The 21,334-nt window shown below is 45.4% G+C and overlaps 1 protein-coding gene across 5 annotated transcripts in view; it reads left to right on the forward strand.

Annotated features, from left to right (window-relative positions):
- LOC141123432 (cytosolic phospholipase A2 gamma-like) overlaps positions 1-21,334 on the forward strand; it is a 211,903-nt gene that overhangs the window by 40,766 nt on the left and 149,803 nt on the right. For all 5 annotated transcript variants that reach the window (XM_073612054.1, XM_073612056.1, XM_073612057.1 and 2 more), the window contains 2 exons: positions 18,053-18,137; positions 20,913-21,058. In XM_073612054.1, the coding sequence (XP_073468155.1) occupies positions 18,053-18,137; positions 20,913-21,058 (231 nt within the window). The remainder of the gene's footprint in view (positions 1-18,052; positions 18,138-20,912; positions 21,059-21,334) is intronic.

Below are 21,334 nucleotides of genomic sequence, written 5' to 3' on the forward strand. Positions count from 1 at the left end.
ACGAACACCCCAAAATTGTTATCTGTTCGGCGAACTGGCGAACAGCCGATGTTCGAGTCAAACATGAGTTTGGCTATGAACTCGAAGCTCATCCCTATTAGGAGGAGAAGAACAGGATCTAGCTAAACTGAATACAGTGTGTATATATATATATATATATATATATATATATATATATATATATATATATATATATATATATATATATATATATATATATATATATATATATATATATATATATATATATATATATATATATATATATATATATATATATATATATATATATATATATATATATATACACACACATACATACATACATACATACACACACACACACACACACACACACACATATAGGGATCAGCCGAACACCCACCAGAACTTGCGAACAAGCAAAAAATTTGTTCGAACATGCGAACACCATTAAAGTCTATGGGACATGAACATAAATATTCAAAAGTGCTAATTTTAAAGGCTTATATGCAAGTTATTGTCATAAAAAGTGTTTGGGGACCTGGTTTCTGCCCCAGGGGACATGGATCAATGCAAAAAAAAGTTTTAAAATTGGCCGTTTTTTCAGGAGCAGTGATTTTAATAATGCTTAAAGTGAAACAATAAAAGTGTAATATCCCTTTAAATTTTGTACCTGGGGGGTGTCTATAGTATGCCTGTAAAGGGTTGAATGTTTCCCTTTTTTAGAACAGTCTGACAGTAAAATGGCATTTCAAAGGAAAAAAAGTCATTTAAACTACTCGCGGCTATTAATGAATTGCCGGTCCGACAATACACATAAAAGTTCATTGATAAAAGCGGCATGGGAATTCCCAACAGGGGAACCCCGAACCGAAAATTAAAAAAAAAAAAAAAAAAAAAGGATGTTGGGGGGTCCCCCTAAATTCCATACCAGGCCATTTAGGTCTGTAATGGATTTTAAGGGGAACCCCGGACAAATTTTTTTTTAAAAATGGCGTGGGGCCCCCCTAAAAATCCATACCAGACCCTTATCCGAGCATGCAACCTGGCAGGCCGCAGGAAGAGAGGGGGGACGAGAGAGCGCCCCCCTCCTGAACCGTACCAGGCCACATGCCCTCAACATTGGGAGGGTGCTTTGGGGTAGCCCCCCAAAACACCTTGTCCCCATGTTGATGAGGACAAGGGCCTCATCCCCACAACCCTGGCCGGTGGTTGTGGGGGTCTGCGGGCGGGGGGGCTTATCGAAATCTGGAAGCCCCCTTTAAGGGGACCCCCAGATCCCAGCCCTCCCCCCTGTATGAAATGGTAAGGGGGTACAAAAGTCCCCCCCATTATTTAAGAACCGTCAGAAGAGGAGAAGCGTCACACAGCGGGAGCCTCCTCCTATGCCACCATGGATGCATGCTCGGATAAGGGTCTGGTATGGATTTTTAGGGGGACCCCACGCCGTTTTTTTTATAATTTTGGCCGGGGTTCCCCTTAAAATCCATACCAGACCTGAAGGGTCTGGTATGGAATTTAGGGTTACCCCCACGTCATTTTTTTTTTAAATTTTGGTTTGGGGTTCCCCTGTGGGGAATTCCTATGCCGTTTTTACCAATGAACTTCTATGTGTATTGTCGGACCGGCAATGCATTAATAGCCGCGAGTAGTTTTAAATTTTTTTCCTTTGAAATGTCATTTTGCTGTCAGACTGTTCTAAACACGGGAAACATGCGCCCCTTTACAGGCATACTATAGACACCCCCCAGGTACGAAATTTAAAGGGATATTACACTTTTATTGTTTCACTTTAAGCATTATTAAAATCACTGCTCCCGAAAAAACGTCCGTTTTTAAAACTTTTTTTTGCATTGATCCATGTCCCCTGGGGCAGGACCCAGGTCCCCAAACACTTTTTATGACAATAACTTGCATATAAGCCTTTGAAATTAGCACTTTTGATTATTCATGTTCCATAGACTTTAACGGTGTTCGAACAAATTTTTTTCCTGTTCGCGTGTTCTGGTGCGAACCGAACAGGGGGGTGTTCGGCTCATCCCTACACACACACACACAATACACTGTAACTGCAGCTAACTCGACCTGCCTACTCTATCTAACTTAAATCAAATGACACTGTCTTTCTCTCTCTCTCTGTCTCTCTCTCTCTCTCTCTATCCCTGTCTCAACGCCGTTACACACTACACAGGACTAAATCCCCTGAGCCATAATTGGCCAAAGCCTCCTTGGCTTTGGCCAATTACGGCGCTCTGTACACACAAAGCTGTGATTGGCTAAGCATGCGGGTCATAGTCCATGCCTGGCCAATCAGCCAGCAATGCACTGCGACGCCGCAGTGAATTATGGGCCGTGACGCGCCACTCGAATTTGGTCGGAACGGCTCATAGCATTCGTAATTCGGCGAACGACTGAACACACAATGTTCAAGTCGAACATGCGTTCGACTCGAACACAAAGCTCATCCCTAATCATGGACAGTCTCGTAACCAGTCCTTTTATACATGAAATCAGCAGTTCCAGCCATCATTTCATTAAAGACAGTCTTACCCACTGCAGTAGTTGGAGTCACCATCTTCATTTGAGTACGTTGTCTTATGAACCAGTCCTATGCTGCACTTTTACTGGCCAACTCCCCCTGGTGTCCATGGTATGAAACTACAGCAGGCATCTCCCACTGTTTAGCACCCCCTGCAGGCACAACAGGAAACTCCTCCTTGTTGCTAGGGGTGACTGCAAACATATTTGCACAGGAATCTGGGCCTGCAGACAAAACCTTTTGCTAAGCAACATTATCTCCAGCCGTATTCCATAACCTAGGGCAAGGAAACATGTCATGCCTCAGCTGGCCACATTCCAGGCATGGTACTGAATGATTTTTTTCCAAAGCTCTTCTCTCCTGGTGATTCCCAGCTGGCTGGAACGCACAGGCCTCTTTGTGGGGACGCTGAGCCAAATCTCCACTGCAGCTCCTCCTTTCAGGCACCACTTTCACTCTTGTTGCCATGGGAGACCGCACTCTCCCAGCAGACCTTTGCTGGCTCTCTCCAACATGCTGTATCAGCTCCTCCTTAAGGCACTTACCACGATCCTTATTAGACATAGCCCATGGTACACAGACAGTCCAACTGGCCTCCTCTGTGCTGCTATGGGCAACCACTCTCGGTCTCAGCCTTTGATCAGCCTCTCTTCTGGCACATAACACAGGCTTCCCTCAGCTGGACCCTGTCTCAAGCTATGTCACTTTCACACTTTTTGCAACAGCTGCTGGTTTAATTGCAGCAGGGTTGCCAGGGGCAACAACACCCATTTCCCAGGTATGGACATCCGGCAGCTCTCTCTTTGGATAGAAGGTTGGCTTGCCTTCCATTTTAGCTTGGTCCATTCCTGCCAGATGCCGCTTGCACCAATCCACTGCAGATTCAAATGCTGGTGGACTCTCCATACCAGCAGTCACCTGTGCACTCATTGCACCAGTGTTGCTAGGGACAACCTCAGCCCTTTTTCTCCTTGGTAAACTCTGATCAGGCATGTATGGGGCTTGTTTGGTCGGTAACAACCCCTCCAGCCACAGAGCTCGGTCTCTCATTTCTGCAAACCTTGCTTCTTTTAGGAGCTTTGATCGCCCCATACTTAGTCACTCCAGAACAACTTTGCACAGTCAAGGAAAAATTAAGCACTGTCTCTTTAAAGCAAGTTGATTTTCTCAGCTGCACACACAAATTGTGCTGTCTCATGCACACAAACACAGTTCATAAAACAGATGAACTTACTTTTCAGGGATCTCCAGTTCTGCCTGTGTTCTCCACCACTTGTGACATTGGGGGATGTCTAGATCAGTGGTAGATGCCTTTTCAGTGAGTTTCACAGCGAACAGAAACTTTAGTTTAAGTGCATGGTAGCCCACTTTTATTAAAAGGAACAAAATAAAGGAAAGTTCATACATGCACTTGGATGCCCACACAGGGGTTCTTCTCCCAAAAACAATAACAAATGAAAAAAATGCCAAGCCACCTTGCTCTCTTCAGTAGTACTGCCACTTAGGCTTTACGCTTCAGCCCTCTTGGCCATATAACAGGGTTCCCATACAACTACTTTACCTCTTTTCAGCTTCCTTGCTGCTCAGGCCTTCCACTTCAGGCTCTCATCTGTCTCCTTAGATGCACACAGCATCTATCTTGAAAGCAGCCCCTGACTGCTCTGATCCTCAGACTTTGTTCTCTGGCTTTCACTAGTGCACACCTGGACTCTCTGGACTCTCTGGACTCTCTGGACTCTCTGGACTCTCTGGACTCTCTGGACTCTCTGGACTCTCTGGAGACCTCCTGTCTCTCTGGGTGGAGCCCAGAACCCTAATCCTGACTCTGCTTTAAGCCCAGGACCCACCTGCTCAATCAACCAGCCAGTCTCCTGGCTGTTCCCAAAACCCGGTCCCAGGATTGGAGATTCCATCCCACCCATAAAGCTATGGAATCTCCGGGCTCCAGGTCCCCAACTGGATTTTACAAACTTTGGAGGAAACTGATAAAACAGATTCCTCCACATTAAATACCACTGGAGCCCCTCAAACTGCCTATTTGAGAACCCTGGGCGACAATTACTAGGACAGGGAACTGTACTGTCACCATACATACACACAGTCAGTCTAATATTTTATATATATATATATATATATATATATATACACTCTGCAGCATTCAGTGTAGCCTATATCTACAGTGCATTCCGTGGTATACTGTTTCTACTACTTTTCTGGTGGTGTACACAATACAGTGTAGTGTGGTGTTGCAAAACAAAATCCCCATCATGTCCGGAAGGCCACCAAGGAGAGGCAGATGCTCACAGGTCACTAAAAGAGGGCAAGCAGGCTCTGTGTCTACAGTCAACAGTGCTGGTCATGGACATGGTACATCCTCCGCAGGTGGCCGTGGGGCACACTTGTCTTTTTTTTCTGCTGCTGGGGCAGGGGCAGAAAAATTGGGCCTTTGGTGGTGGTGGTGCCACAACACTGTAAACCCTCACAGATACTATTTGTGGGCGCAAGGAACGGGCCCTGCTGTGAAATATTATATCAAAAATTGTAATTACATGCCCCTGTTAAAGAGGGACAGAAAAATTGGGCCTTAGGCAGTGGTGGTGGTGCCCTAAACCAAAAATATTGTTGGAAGCTAGCATCATCAAGATTGACGAGGAATAGGATAGTCACTCAGCATAGGCAGTCTTCAAGGGATCCTACATCCATAGAAAAATCAGGTGCTGATCCAATTGATTGACTGATTCATTTTTATGAATGTGAGCCAATCAACGGAGTCTGTGGACAGGCACACTCTATGATACATTACAAACCCTCCAGCAGCACTGAATGTGCGTTCAGAAAGAACGCTGGATGCAGGACAGGCCCGTAGCCCAATTGCATATTGAGCTAGCTCTGGCCAGTGGTCCATCCTCCAGACACAGTAACCCAGTGGATGCTCTGTTGGAAAGGTCTCCAAGTCTGCCCTTGCCCCTAGATATTCCTGCACCATGTAATGCAGATGCTGGCGAAGGTTGCTTGAACCGATCAGACCTTGGCGCTGAGGATGGAAAAATTGGCTAAAGGCATCGGTCAGCTGGCCACCTTCTGCACCGCTCTTCCTCTGACTGAACAAAGCCTCAGCAACAATTTGTACAGCACCAGGAAATTGTAACCTCCCAGGGTCTGGAAATGCATTGCATAAACCTTTCTTCAAGGCCTTCTGAAGATGTTTCATCCTCTGCTCCCTCTAAGAAGGCAGGATTAGTTCTGCAACCTTACCCTTGTAAAATGGATCATGAAAGGTTGCCAGCCAGTAATGATCCCCTTCCTTGATACCATGAATCTTAGGGTCCTTTTGCAGGCTTTGCAGAATTGGGGAGGCCATGCAGCGTAAGTTTGCAGAGGCATTCGATTCTGAGTCCTCTGGATCATTAAGGATCACATGATCCGTAACAACCTCCTCCCAGCCACGTACAACTCCTTGGGTTTGAAAACCATCCCTTGAAGACTGCTGTTGAGTGTTATCCTCACAATACTCACAAACGAGCGTGTAAAAGACTCTGAGGAAAAGGGTGCGCCCTTGAAATGCGTCAGCCGTTTGGGGTGTCATCTGATCCCTCCAACATCAGAGTCCACTTTTCAGGTGTCCAGAGACGCAGTCTCACCAATTGATAAGCCTCTTGTACACGCTAGTTTGTGAGTATAAATATTGTTGTTACAGCTTTTAATAAAATTTACCATCGGTTATGCACAAGGTCGGTGCGCCCTCCTTCTTTCTTTTTTGTTCCAGTTTTAAGAATACCCATTGTTCTGAGGAGGGCAGCAAGACTGCAGGCATGTTTTAAATTCAAATGGTTGGTCGCACCACTTATTCATAGACTAAACACCCAAGCGCAGGAGATTATTATTGTTCTGGTGCCATACTCAGAGGTACTCATTGATGGCCCTCTGCTGCATGTGCAGCTTCTGCAGCATTGCCAACATTGAGTTCCACCTGGTGGGCATGTCACAAATTAGGCGGTTGGTGGGCAGGTTGCATTCCCTTTGAATGTCAGCCAGCTGATCACTGGCATTGTATGACCGGCGGAAATGACCACAGACTTTTCTGGCCTGCCTCAGTAGATCTTGTAAGCCTGGGTACCTGCTCAAGAACCGCTGCACTACCAAATTCAGGACGTGTGCCAAACATGGAACATGGGTCAAGTGTCCCTGTCGGAGGGCGGAGAGAAGGTTGGTGCCATTGTTGCATACAACCATTCCTGGCTGAAGCTGGCATGGTGTCAACCACCTCTGAGCCTGCAGAGCTGACAGAACCTCTGCCCCAGTGTGGCTCCTGTCCCCTAAGCAGACCAACTCAAGCACCGCATGGCATCTTTTTGCCTGAGTGCTTGCTTAGCCCCTTGAATGCTTACGGAGCACTGATGGTTCAGAGGACAAATCTGCAGGAGAGGCCATAGAGGAAGAAGAAGAGGAGAGGTGGAGGAGAGAGCTGTGGCAGAATCACCACTAGCATTTTAGTGGCGTGGTAGCGGAACAAGCTCCAACAATACTAAATCCTGTCCTGCATCATTCCCAGCTGCCAGCAGAGTTACCCAGTGCGCTGCGAAGGAAAGGTAACATCCCTGACTATGCCTGCTAGACCATGAGTCAGCGATACTATACACCTTACTGCTGACCGCTCTGTCCAACGAGACCAAAACATTGCCTTTCACATGCCGGTAGAGAGCCGGAATGGCCTTCTGTGAAATGAAATGGCGTTTTGGAACCTGCAACTGAGGTAAAGCACATTCCACAAATTCATGAGTCTACCAGCTGAAAAGGCAGCACTTGCAGTGCTAGCAAATTGGCCAAGCTATCATTCAGACACTGAGCATGTGGATGGCTGGGACCAAATTTCTTTTTACGGTTTAGCAACTGGGGTAGGGAAATTTGCCTGCTAAAATCAGATGGTGCTGTACTGATAGCAGATTGGCTGCAAATACTTAGAACACCTATTGCTATACCTTCATTCCTCTCAGTGCAGGTTTTTAAGAGGACTGGAGGTAAAGTGGGGTTGGAGATCTCAGATGAGGAGCAAGGAGAAGTCCGCCTTTTTCTTTGATGTGGGTCTTTCAAGTGCTGTTGCCAACGGTTTTGTTGCCTTATGAGTTTGTGAAATCTCCATTAATAGCTGTAAAATATTGTAATTATGAATATATTTATTTAATTTAGCTTGTATCTATGTAGGGTGGAACATATTATCTTCACAGAAATCTCAAGTCGGTGCCTAAGCTTGTGTATAAAAACAATGGGATCCAAACCTCATTGATTTACACATACTCACTTCAAAGGATCCCATGCTGGGATATCCAATGAAGGGAGGCCAACCTGTAATCAATACTTAACTTCCCGGGAAAATTCAAGTTAATCTCCTGCTCAGAATATGCTGCAGCTGGGGGAATGTGACTTCCAGTTTCTTGTCCTTCTTGGGCACGCCCTCTCTCTAGGCTCACGTTACTCCCTTCCTCAACCTGGGAACCAACATCGGAGCCTTCTAATCGCTGCCCATCCTCCAGCAGCATGTACCCGACACTGTGGTCAAATAGTTCGGGGCACCCCTCTGTGCATGATGGTGGGACTACGGAAGGAGTGACTGTGGACAAGGAGCCGGTGGAATAGGACGCTTTGGCAGCTGCATAGGAAGGAAAACTACTCTGAGCCTGGGTGACGGAGGATGAGGAGGATGAGGACGGCTTTGTTATTCACTCCACCAACTCTTCTGCATGTTCTGGCTTAATAACATGGCCAGCAGCAGAGAAATAGGACAAGCGTGCCCCACGGCCACCTGCAGAGGATGCACCATGTCCACGACCAGCACTGTTGACTGTAAACACAGAGCCTGCTTGCCCTCTTTTAGTGGCCTGAGAGTGTCTGCCTCTCCTTGGTGGCCTTCCGGACATGATGTATATTTTGTTTTGCAACACTGCACTGTATTGTATTGTGTACTGTGTACACCACCGGAAAAGTAGTAGCAACTGCACTACGGCTGCACTGTATTGTAATTACAATTTTTGATCTAATATTTCACAGCAGGGCCTGTTCCTGCACCCACCAAGAGTATCTGTGAGGGGTTACAGTGTTCTGGTACCACCAACACCTAAGACCCAATTTTCTGCAGAGTATTTAGGGCAGGCCGTACAGTATTAATACTTCCGTTTAGAGAATATAGTGTCTGGGGGCCCCCGACACCATTTTTTTTTTTAATTTGGGTGCGGGGTTCCCCTTAATATCCATACCAGACCCAAAAAGCCTGGTAATGGGCTGGGGGGGGACCCATGCCATTTTTTGCAATGATTTTCATCTATATTGCCGGGACCCAACAATACATTACAGCCACAAGCAGTTTTTAATGACTTTTTTTCCTTTAGAAATGTCATTTTGCTGTGGTATTGTTCTAAACATGGGAAAACTGTGCCACTTTACAGGCATACTATAGACACCCCCCAGGCACAATATTTAAAGGAATATTTCATTTTTATTGTTTCACTTTAAGCATTATTAAAATAACTGCTCCCGAAAAAAACATCAGTTTTTAAAACTTTTTTTTGCTTTGATACATGTCCCCTGGGGCAGGACCCGGGTCCCCAAACACTTTTTATGGCAATAACTTGCATATAAGCCTTTAAAATTATCACTTTTGTTTTTTTCACATTCTTGTCCCACAGCCTTTAACAGGGTTCGCGTGTTCCAACAAACTTTTTGCATGTTCGCATGTTCTGCTGCAAACCGAACCGGGGGGTGTTCGGCTCATCCCTAATTAACACCAAAAGGGTTAACTGTAGATCTAGATGTTAATTGTTTTATAAGTAATTATTAAAAGGTAATTTTAGTATTTTTAGATTTTTATTTATTTATTTTTATTTAGTTTTAATGTTATTTAATCTGAATATGCTATAGGCTTGTAATATGCATTAGAATGTATTTGTTGTAATTTTGTAATAATGATTTAAATATGGGACCATTATGGATATTGATATTTAAAGTATAATATTGTATTGGTTGCATGTTTTAATAACAGTAATACCCGATAGATACACCTTAGGAGTACTGAAACAACAATTATGTTGTTTCCTGCGAAAATGATAGATAACTAAGCATGTCATATACATTAATAAGGGCTCTATTTGAGCACCAAAATGGCAGCATATACACTTCCTGTGATCACAGAAAGTGACCTCACATAAGGCACTTATATTGTTGGGTGTAAGGATAAAAAATGAGTAAAAAGTTGGTGACATGGACACTTCCTACGAAAGCAGGAAATGACCTCACACTGAACACACACATCGTTGGGTGTAGTGGGAGGAAACAGGAAGCCACTGAACATAATATAAACACTCCAACAAAGTATATAGGAGTACTAAGATGGCAGTATCAACACTTCCGGTTCTGGTGGAAACAGGAAGTGGTTGAATTTATACTGTGCATACAATGAGACGAGTAGGAGTAACCGGGTGTAGTAGGCGGGACTTAACACATAAAAGGTAACCAGTCACAGGTGCCCCCAGCTTCTGAAGACACCTAGTGGGAGGGGCGAAATGCATCAAGTGGAGGAGACCTAGTGATGGTTGTTTGCACGCCAAGGCGGCATTTTTTTGCATGTTTTTTATCTTCTGATGTAAGTGTAATGATTTTGGCTTTTAACAAATAAATTTAGCAGTATTACTATATATATCCTTTTCTCTTCATTGCCATACATCTATAATATGGATATCCTGCCACCGGGAGAGTTTGGAAGGTGATATGTTCATCTGTGTTCATTCAGAAAAGGAAGGGGACGGTAAATATGACATATTTACCAGCCCTTCCCCCACTTTCAGTCCTGAAAACATCCCCCTGCGTGCCTGCAGTTTGGGGGAGGGATAGGAGGGAAGGCCAAAGCACTATGGGAGGAGCACACGGGGGGGGGGCGCATACAGGAGGGATTGATCAGTGCAGTGTGAGTGCATTACTGGAACTGAGCACTTTTAGTTCCCCTCTGCAGCAGCTGAAATCCGGTTGAAGCAAAAGCAGGAGAAGCAGGTACCAAAGTGCTGGAGGCCAATAGAGAGAGGGTTTCCCTTGCAGCTAAGTTCCAGACTCCCCTGGAGGTGAGACAGGAGGTGTCAGGCCCAAAGTAGCACAGGTTGCCTGCAGAGTTGCTTGCAGAAAAGGGTCAGGAACACCGCTGATGTGCTGCAGGGCTGCTGCAGGCAGATGGCGCCTGTGAGATGTAGCGGGTAACTAGGGTCGCTTAGACAGAGGCTAGTCAGTTCGGTGGCAGGTGGGTAGTCAGGTGGAAGCCAAGGTCAAGACAGGTAGCAGGCAGAGGAGATCCAATAAACAAACCTAGGGCAAGGTCAGGAGGCAGGCAGGAGACAGGTCTGGAACAAGCCGGTTCGGTAATCAAGAATCACAGGAAACAGGAAACATGGGAACATTGGTAACAGCTGAAGATCAAACAGCACTTCAGCCAAGGACTGACTTCCTTATAAAGGCCTATAATGTGCTGGCAGAGATGCTGGGTCCTAGAGCCCTTCTCCTGCCCTGACAGATGATGGGTCCCAGAGTCCTCCTGCTATTGGTGCCTTAACAGCAGGCTTTCAGCTGCTGCAGGGAGAGCCATACAGAGGGATTTGTTCCAGTAATTGTCCCCCACCACACCGATCATCCCCTCCTGTCCATGAATCCCTTACCCCTGCTGCCCAGCCCCCCCTGCTAAATTGTTGGGGCCTGGGCCCTGTAGAAGAGGCCTGGATGTTCCCCACGTATTGGCAGCCCTGGTTATATGTCATTGAAAGCTAATCACAAATAAATGGAAGAGAGTCTGTCTTATTAAAAAAATGCAATTTTATAAACCCCAATTACCCTAAAAACAGAGAAAATATTTCCATCACAAAAAGATCAGAATCTTAATTATAAAGAGTTTGTAGAAATGAAGGATCAAAGGATCCAATGGACAGCAGATTTGTAAGCAGCAGCTTACAGGAACCTAAATATATATTATCACTGTAGCCCCATCTTCTCACCCTACATATAAGTACCGGCATACCTGTACTGTATATAATTAGGGATGAGTCAAACATACCCGGGCTCAGTCAATTATATCAAGGGTTAGGATACTGAATTTGAAAATTAATTAAGTCACTGTAGTACAAGATAAAACCAACCAGTCCAGCGCACAAGTTCCAGCCCCCAATGGCGGAGATGTCCATGGAATGCAGATGAAAACCAATGGTCGTGCAACAGGGATCCTGCAGCCCGCATCCTGCAGCCCGAGAGATCTAGGAAGATCCAATAAGCTCAAACAACAAAAAGGAAAAGCAGCGCAGCATCCTCTTTAGTAAGTTAAAAGTAATTTATTGTAAATAGCACACTTACGTGTAAGGTTCTTGACTTGACCTCCCTGTGACGTCACGGGGAATGCCACAGGGAAGTCACGTCATGTCCCGTGCGTCAGAGGGGGGCGGGGTCACCGGGTGGCCCCGCCCCCTGTTATTTAAGAACCGTCAGACGAAGAGACGCCGTCACACAGCGGGAGCCTCCCTCCATGCCACAGCATGGATGCGGAGCGGCCCGGAGAAGAAAATGAAGAAGAGAAGAAGGAAGAAGAGATGAAGAAGAAGATGAAGAGCGGGAGCCTCCCCCCATACCATGGGTGCGGAGCGGCCCGAGGAGAAGAAGATAGAAGACGCCGCAGAGGAGATGCTGGACGAGAACGCCGGAGGAAGAACCAGAAGAGCCAGAAGAACCAGAAGAAGATGAAGGAAGATAGAGGAAGCATTTAAATAAAGGAATTGTCAAAAACTGTCTCTTGTCATTTTTAACATTTTTGACAGTTTTTTAGTGAAATGGTAGGGGTAAGTACCCCCTTACCATTTCACACAGGGGGGGGGCCGGGATCTGGGGGTCCCCTTGTTAAAGGGGGCTTGCAGATTCCGATAAGCCCCCCGCCCACAGACCCCCACAACCACCGGCCAGGGTTGTGGGGATGAGGCCCTTGTCCTCATCAACATGGGGACAAGGTGTTTTGGGGGGCTACCCCAAAGCACCCTCCCAATGTTGAGGGCATGTGGCCTGGTACGGTTCAAGAGGGGGGGGCGCACTCTCGTCCCCCCCTCTTTTCCTGTGGCCTGCCAGGTTGCGTGCTCGGATAAGGGTCTGGTATGGATTTTTGGGGGGACCCCACGCCGTTTTTTTTTTTTTTTTTTGGCGCGGGGTTCCCCTTTAAATCCATACCAGACCTGAAGGGTCTGGTATGGAATTTAGGGGGAACCCCACGTCATTTTTTAAAAAATTTTTGGCCGGGGTTCCCCTTAATATCCATATCAGACCTGAAGGGCCTTGTATGGAATTTAGGGGGACTCCCACATCATTTTTTTTTTTTAATTTTGGTTCGGGGTTGCCCTGTGGGGAATTCCCATGCCGTTTTTATCAATGAACTTCTATGTGTATTGTCGGCAATGCAATAGCCGCGGGTAGTTTTAAATGTGTTTTTTCCTTCAAAATGTCATTTTGCTGTCAGACTGTTCTAAACACAGGAAACATGCGCCCTTTACAGGCATACTATAGACACCCCCCCAGCTACGAAATTTAAAGGGATATTACACTTTTATTGTTTGACTTTAAGCATTAATAAAATCACTGCTCCTGAAAAAACGCCCGTTTTTAAAACTTTTTTTTGCATTGATCCATGTCCCCTGGGGCAGGACACAGGTCCCCAAACACTTTTTATGACAATAACTTGCATATAAGCCTTTAAAATGAGCACTTTTGATTTCTCCCATAGACTTTTAAAGGGTGTTCCGCGGCATTCGAATTTGCCGCGAACACCCCAAATTGTTCGGTGTTCGGCGAACTTGCGAACAGCCAATGTTCGAGTCGAACATGAGTTCGACTCGAACTCGAAGCTCATCCCTAGTCAGGAACTATGGGATCCAAGCCGGCATAAAAGAAGCCTGATTTTGACAGCTGTCAAAAAGCCGCCAGTGCCTGGCATTCTCCCCTACAATTTTCCAGCCTCATGGCAACCCCTATGGGTTGTAGGAGGGATGGGGGTGATGCAGGGGGGTGGTAACGCGTTTCAAAGGTACACACCTTTGTCATAACCTGCCCCTGTGTTGGACAAGTGGGCTTAAAAAGGTTTGGGTCGGCTGGGTGTTAATTGGTGCTGTGCATTGTTAACACTATCCACATGACAGCGGTCAGTGCTCCAACTTCATGTGTACACCAAGGTTGGAAGCACAGAGAGCTGCCAAGAAGATCAACCCTGAGGTGGAATCAGATTGGCCAGGGATCGATATATATCTATATAGATAGATAGATATATCTATCTATATAGATATATATAGATAGATATATCTATTAGGATAACAGCATCCACATGACAGTGGTCCATGTCCCCACTCCGTGTACACACCAAGGCTGGAAGCACAGAAAGCAGTCAAAGGAGATTAACCCTAAGACGGCCACTTTAACAATGCTGTCTAGTGTTTACCATAGAAAAATCCCTGACTGATCCGACTTAATTTCCTTGAAGGCTCTCTATGCATCAATTTTATTTTGATTTGGAAGGGGAAACCTTTGCAAAAAAAAAAATATATGACATGGGGCCCCACCTAAAATCTATACCACTAATCTGTACCAGACTCTTAATCTGAGTATGCAGCTTAGCAGGTTAGCCCCTCTTCCTGAAGAATACTAAGCCACATGCCCTCAACATGGGGGGGATCCATGTTAATGAGGACAAGGGGCTTTTCCCCACAACCCGGGCTGATCCTCTAGTTTTCCTGTTGGAGCACACGCTTTGTGGAATGATGGACAGGGCACGAGAATGAGAAGGAGGAGAAGGAGGAGGAGTCCGGGCTGCACAGATGGCAGCTGGTCAGGCTGCACAGATGGCCGCTGGTCAGGCTGCACAGATGGCCGCTGGTCAGGCTGCACAGATGGCAGCTGGTCAGGCTGCACAGATGTGCGCTGGTGAGGCTGCACAGATGAGCGCTGGTCAGACTGCATAAATGGGCGCTGGTCAGGCTGCATTGATGGGCGCTGGTCAGGCTTCATAGATGGGCCCTGGTCAGGCTGCATTGCTGGGCACTGGTCAGGCTGCATTTCTGGGCACTGGTCAGGCTGCACAGATGGGCGCTGGTGAGGCTGCACAGATGGGCGCTGGTGAGGCTGCACAGATGGGCGCTGGTGAGGCTGCATAGATGGGCACTGGTCAGGCTGCATTGATGGGCACTTGTGAAGCTGCATTGCTGGGCACTGGTCAGGCTGCATTGCTGGGCACTGGTCAGGCTGCATTGCTGGGCACTGGTCAGGCTGCACAGATGCGTTCTGGTCAGGCTGCACAGATGCGTGCTGGTCAGGCTGCACAGATGCGTGCTGGTCAGGATGCACAGATAGCCGCTGGTCAGGCTGCACAGATGGCCGCTGGTCAGGCTGCACAGATGGCCGCTGGTCAGGCTGCACAGATGAGCGCTGGTCAGGCTGCACAGATGAGCGCTGGTCAGGCTGCACAGATGAGCGCTGGTCAGGCTGCACAGATGAGCGCTGGTCAGGCTGCACAGATGAGCCCTGGTCAGGCTGCATTTATGGGAGCTGGTCAGGCTGCATAGATGGGCGCTGGTCAGGCTGCATTGATGGGCGCTGGTCAGGCTGCATTGATGGGCGCTGGTCAGGCTGCATTGATGGGCGCTGGTCAGGCTGCATTGATGGGCACTGGTCAGACTGCATTGATGGGTGCTGGTCAGGCTGCATTGATGGGCGCTGATCAGGCTGCATTGATGGGCGCTGATCAGGCTGCATTGATGGGTGCTGGTAAACTGCATTGACGGCGCTGGTCAGGCTGCATTGATGGGCGCTGGTCAGGCTGCATTGATGGGCACTGGTCAGGCTGCATTGATGGGTGCTGGTCAGGCTGCATTGATGGGCGCTGATCAGGCTGCATTGATGGGCGCTGATCAGGCTGCATTGATGGGTGCTGGTAAACTGCATTGACGACGCTGGTCCGGCTGCATTGATGGGCGCTGGTCAGGCTGCATTGATGGGCACTGGTCAGGCTGCATTGATGGGCACTGGTCAGGCTGCATTGATGGGCACTGGTCAGGCTGCATCGATGGGCGCTGGTCAGGCTGCATTGATAGGTGCTGGTCAGGCTGCATTGATGGGCACTGGTCAGGCTGCTCAGATGTGCACTGGTCAGGCTGCATTGATGGGCACAGATGAGCCCTGCATTCTTTATGTAACTCATGGCTGAGCCCTACATTTTTTGTTTAGCATGCTCCTGAGCCCTGCATTCTTTATGTATCGTGCTCCTGAACTCTTCACTCTATTTTTTCTCTATCTTATCTTCAAACCATTTGGTAGTCATTTCTCAAAAAATTCTAAGAAGTATGTTTTTTTTTTTAATCTCATGGATGAAATGTGAGAAATAACGTATATATCATACGATCATTCCATAAATACATACCACATACACTGCATATATCATTTGAGGAAAATATGCTTATAAAATATTTTTATTTTTTATTGGCAAATGGTAAACTATGTCCCCGGATTTTATTTTAAAAATCTGGTCACCTTATGCAAAGAGACTATAAGTTCCACAATATGGCTTACTTCCTGTACTTCAAATCCCATGATCCTCAGTGTTCTGCATAGGCATCTATAGGCTTTTCTGGCAATAGTTCTCCCTCTGCTCACTGGAGGGGATAGTGCAACACAACATTCAGCACAAAAAAAAAGTGAAAGTAAACTGATTGTAAAGAGGGAAATGTCTCCTTCTCCATGTTTCTGTAGTCCACCACCTGACTACAATCACCATTAAATGGGAGGTCAATGATCCACAACTTAAGGAACCCCTAGAAACCTCCAGAGGATTCCACAGGACCCGGGTTTGGAAAAGCTGCTCTAATGGGAATGTTCAAGATGGAGAGATTTTTATTCACTCACTATCTGGAGTTTTAATGACTTCTTGCTCTATCCAGAAGGAAAAAGTCTTAGCTCTAGAGAAACATTAAAGCCTTTGTTACCCCAACACTTCATATTTCTGATATGTGACTGCTGTACCATGTACTTGTATGAGAACGTCTCCTTTTCTCTTTGTATTGCTTCCTTTGTGTGAAATCCCCGGTGGTCCCTCCTCCTTTCCTATTAACCACTTCAGCCCCGGAAGGATTTACCCCCTTAATGACCAGGCCATTTTTGTGACACGGCACTGCGTCATTTTAACTGAAAATTGCGCGGACATGAGACGTTGTACCCAAATAAAATTTACGTCCTTTTTCCCCCCACAAATAGAGCTTTCTTTTGGTGGTATTGGATCACCCCTGCGGTGTTTATTTTTTGTGTTATAAACAAAAAAAGAGCGACAATTTAGAAAAAAAAGCAATATTTTTTACTTTTTGCTATAATAAATATCCCCCCCCCCCCAAAAAAAAATATATAAAAAACTAATTTCTTCCTCCGTTTAGGTTGATACGTATTCTTCTATATATTTTTGGAAAAAAAAAATCACAATAAGCGTAAATTGATTGGTTTGCACAAAAGTTAGTGTCTACAAAATAGGGGATATATTTATGGCATTTTTATTATAATTTTTTGTTACTAGTAATGGCGGCAATCTGCGATTTTTAGTGGGACTGCGGCATTGTGGCGGACAGATCGGAGACTTTGACACATTTTTGGGACCATTGGCATTTATACAGCGATCAGAGCTAAAAGTAGCTACTGTATAAATGTCACTGCCAGGGAAGAGGATAACACTATGAGGCAATCAAGGGGTTAAATGTGTTCCCTAGGGAGAGATTCTAACTGTGGGGGGATGGGACTGACTAGAGGAGTAGCCAGATCGCTGTTCCTAACTAGTAGGAACAGACGATCTGTCTCTCCTCTGCTGACAGAATGGGGATGGGTGGGTGTGTGTGTAGTTATGGATCACACACACACACACCCATTCCCATTCTGGCTCTCTGTGGAGCAATTGCGCATGGCCGGCAGACATTGTGCCCGCCGACCACATGCATCGGGTCACCGACCATGCAGCAGAGCGCGCCTGCTTTAGCCGCTTAAAGGGCCGACGTGTACAGCTACGGCGATTTATGCAGGAGAGCCAACATATCGCAGTAGAATGACGGAGGCTGATCGGCTAGTGGTTAATAACTGACCACACTAAGCAGGAGAGCACAGCATGCTCAGTTCTCTAGCTATGCTGGGAACTCAGCGTGCTCTCCTCCAATGAACAGACTTGTCCCAACACGGCCCCCACTGCACAGCCATTCACAAGGAAGACCAGTGTGCTGCTGTTTCTCATCCCCCAGCTCTTATGCAGTTGAGAGCAGAGGGAATGTAATCACTTATAAAAAAAAAAGGGGGAAAAAAAAGTATTTATAATTTTTTTTTTCATATCTAAAAAATGTTTTGCCTTACATTTTTATTTTAAATTGAATGGGTTGCTTTACAAGGTGATCGTTTACAATCACTTTAATTGTATTCTGTTTATAATTTTTTTTTTTATGTTTTTTTTCTACTTTACAGATCAGAAGGGGAAACCAAATCCGTCAATGCAAGGAAGATAAAAGTAAAGAAGACGCTTTCATCCTTGGACATGAATGTCACAGAGGTAACAATTTTCTAGTATTTGTCTTGTAATCTTGATGCTGAACAACCAAAAACAGTCGTGTAAATTGACCAAGTGACCTTCGTATAAGTGAGCTTTCCCTTCAGCCTTCTACTATTAGCTTCATGCACACTGAATGTTTTTGCAGTTGCTCCTAGGGGCATCTGGCATTTTTTTTCTGCCATAAACTCCCCTGCATGTTATCCTATGTGTTCATGCACATATACTGCAGGTTTTTAGCAGCATTTAGTGGCAGGGGCTTCTAGAGGCAGGGAAAAAAAAAACAGTGCGTCCAAGAGCAGCAATTATTTATTTTTTTAGTTTCTGGCCAATGAAATTAAATAATGCCCAAAAGCTTGACTCCTGTAAAAGCTCCTAAAAGCTTGTGTAGCACCCTCTAGTGTGTGCTAGAAGTAGTGTAGGATGTGCTAGAGTTTAGGTGTAGGTAAATTCTAGCTGGGAATCTGGGCCAGGGTTCAGAGAAGTTCAGGGCTGGGTGACTCTTCCCGGCAGCCCTCTGGTGCCTCCCTCTTGTCTATAAGGCTGGGAAAATCTTCTAGAATTAGTGAATGGAGGTTAGGAGGAGCTGCCTTGAATATTTATGAGGCCTTGGCCAATCCCCAGTAAGGAGCAGAGCTTACATCATAAATAAACATGAGCCATGCCAGCAGGATCAGTCAGGTGGAAGATGGAGATACAGTCCTGAGGAGGCTGTTGGTGTCCCTCAGGGGTGCCCCCCTAGTCTAGGGGGGGGTATTCTGCCTTGGGTCAGCGCTCGGATGCTGGAACCATCCTGTCATAACACAGGGGAGGAAGCCCTTCCTGGAGGCATGGGAGCAAGAGAGGACAGAGTGAGTAGAGCAGCACTGCTGGGGACTAACAATGGGGGAGACTGCTACATGTAGTCAGTCTACCTGAAGACCGCGGTGTGCTTAAAGTGGTTGTAAACTCTTGTTTTTTTTTTTGTTTTTGTTTTTTTTACAACAACCAGCAAGACAAAGGCATAATGAGCTAGTATGCATTGTTACATAATGTTTTTTCGCCCAGCCGTGTCATTATGCTACAGTACAACTGCGGCGGCTGGTTGGCATGTGGTTAATGTTGTCTTATACTTTTTCTGTATTTTTCCCCAAAAAAGTGCGCTTGTAAGACCGCTGTGCAAATAAGGTGTGACAGAAAGTATTGCAACAACTGCCATTTTATTCTCTAGGGTGTTAGAAAAAAAAAAAATATATAAAATGTTTGGGGGTTCCAAGTAATTTTCTTGCAAAAAAAAATAATTTTAACTTGTGAACAACAATTTTGAAAAATAGGCCCAGTCTTTAACCACTTGCCGACTGCCGCACACCGATTTACGTCAGGAGAGTGGCACGGGCAGGAAAAAGTCCCTTTTTAATTTGCCGCAAACTCTATGTTCGCCAGCGGCCCGTGATTGCAGCAGAATGGGAGATGCCTATAGGAGATGCCTATGTACACAAGGCATTTCCCTGTTCTGCCTAGCAACATGATAGGGATCTACTGACAGGGAGCAGTGATCTCTGTCATTGTGTAGTGAGCCTATCCCCCCTACAGTTAGAACACACCCCTTGATCACCCCCTAGTGTTAAACCCATCCCTGCCAGTGTAATTTATACAGTAATTAGTGTCTATTTGTAGCACTGATCGATGTATAAATGTCACTGGTCTGAAAATAGTGTAAAAAATGTCCGATTTGTCCGCCATAATGTCGCAGTCCCGATAAAAATCGCAGATCGCCGTCATTACTAGTAAAAGAAAAAAAAAGAAAAATGTCCTATTTTGTAGACGCTATAACTTTTGCGCAAACCAATCAATATACAATTATTGCGATTTTTACCAAAAATATGTAGAAGAATACATATCGGCCTAAACTGAGGAAACAAATGTGTCTCTTTTATATATTTTTGGGAGATATTTATTATAGCAAAAAGTAAAAAAATATTGCTTTTTTTTTCAAAATTTTCGGGTTTTTTTTGTTTATAGTGCAAAAAAAAACCAAAAACGCAGACGTGCTCAAATACCACCAAAAGAAAGCTCTATTTGTGGGGAAAAAAAGGATGGCAATTTTGTTTGGGTGTAATGTCGCACGACCGCAAGATTGTCAGGTAAAGCGACGCAGTGCCGAATCTCAAAAAGTGCTCTGGTCAGGAAGGGGGTAAATCCTTCTGGGGCTGAAGTGGTTACAACAAGGGGCTACAAGTTCCTGCCTGTAAAGGGCTATTGCTAAAATCTTACTGGGAGCCTGTCAGAATATTCTACAGCTGGAGCAAGCAAGTGTGTGCAGGAGGCAAGTAAAGGAGACTGTATATAGGAAGATGCTTCCGAAGTTTTGCTGAAGTTTTGGTGAAGTTAAGTGGGCATCCCATAACCTCCCATCCCTACCCAAGTTATTACCCCCCAATAAATAACAAAAACAGTCACAGACTGTTCTGACACTGGAGTGCCTGTATAAAAATGTGGTGTGCCTGGGGGATCCAAGTTTATCAGCAGTCCCTACAAGGGTGTGCTACATTTATAAAAGCTTTAGACACTTTTACAAATGTCAGGCATTTTTTTCTTCAAAAACAGTGCTAGCTTCTAGGAGAGTTAAATAAACGCCCTGTGTGTATAAGGCCTTAGAAAACTCCACACAGATGTTGGTTTATTCCATACTTGAACCCCACATGATGCTGTGTGTTTTATTAGTTTCTTACCAATGTCCAATACATATCCTATCTGTAACATAACAGTGATGATCATTTGTTTTGTTTTTTTCTGTAGAGTTGCGACCCTCCTGTGATCGCGGTCTTGGGATCTGGTGGCGGACTCCGTGCCATGGTTGGTTTAATGGGAACAATTTCGAAACTGGCCGAACTCAACATTTTAGGTGCCGCTACATACATGGCTGGGATATCTGGATCAACATGGTATATACATTATAACAATTTATACAGCAATTTGTTACCTGAATAATCTAACAGCTATTGTTTTTAGCCACATTGCCCCCCAGGACATTTTTTTAAATGTTACACACACAGGTGTAAAATCATATTTTTTTTAGGCCAAACAAGTTACTTTAAACCATATATACTGTATATATTTTTTTCAAGATCCCTTGGTAAATAATGGATGTTACAATTTTTTTATGTCAAGCGATATTTGCACAGCTGTTTATCAAATGCATATTTACACTAAAATATTTT

Source organism: Aquarana catesbeiana, linkage group LG01 (genome assembly GCF_042186555.1).
Source record: "Aquarana catesbeiana isolate 2022-GZ linkage group LG01, ASM4218655v1, whole genome shotgun sequence".
Lineage (NCBI taxonomy): Eukaryota > Metazoa > Chordata > Amphibia > Anura > Ranidae > Aquarana > Aquarana catesbeiana.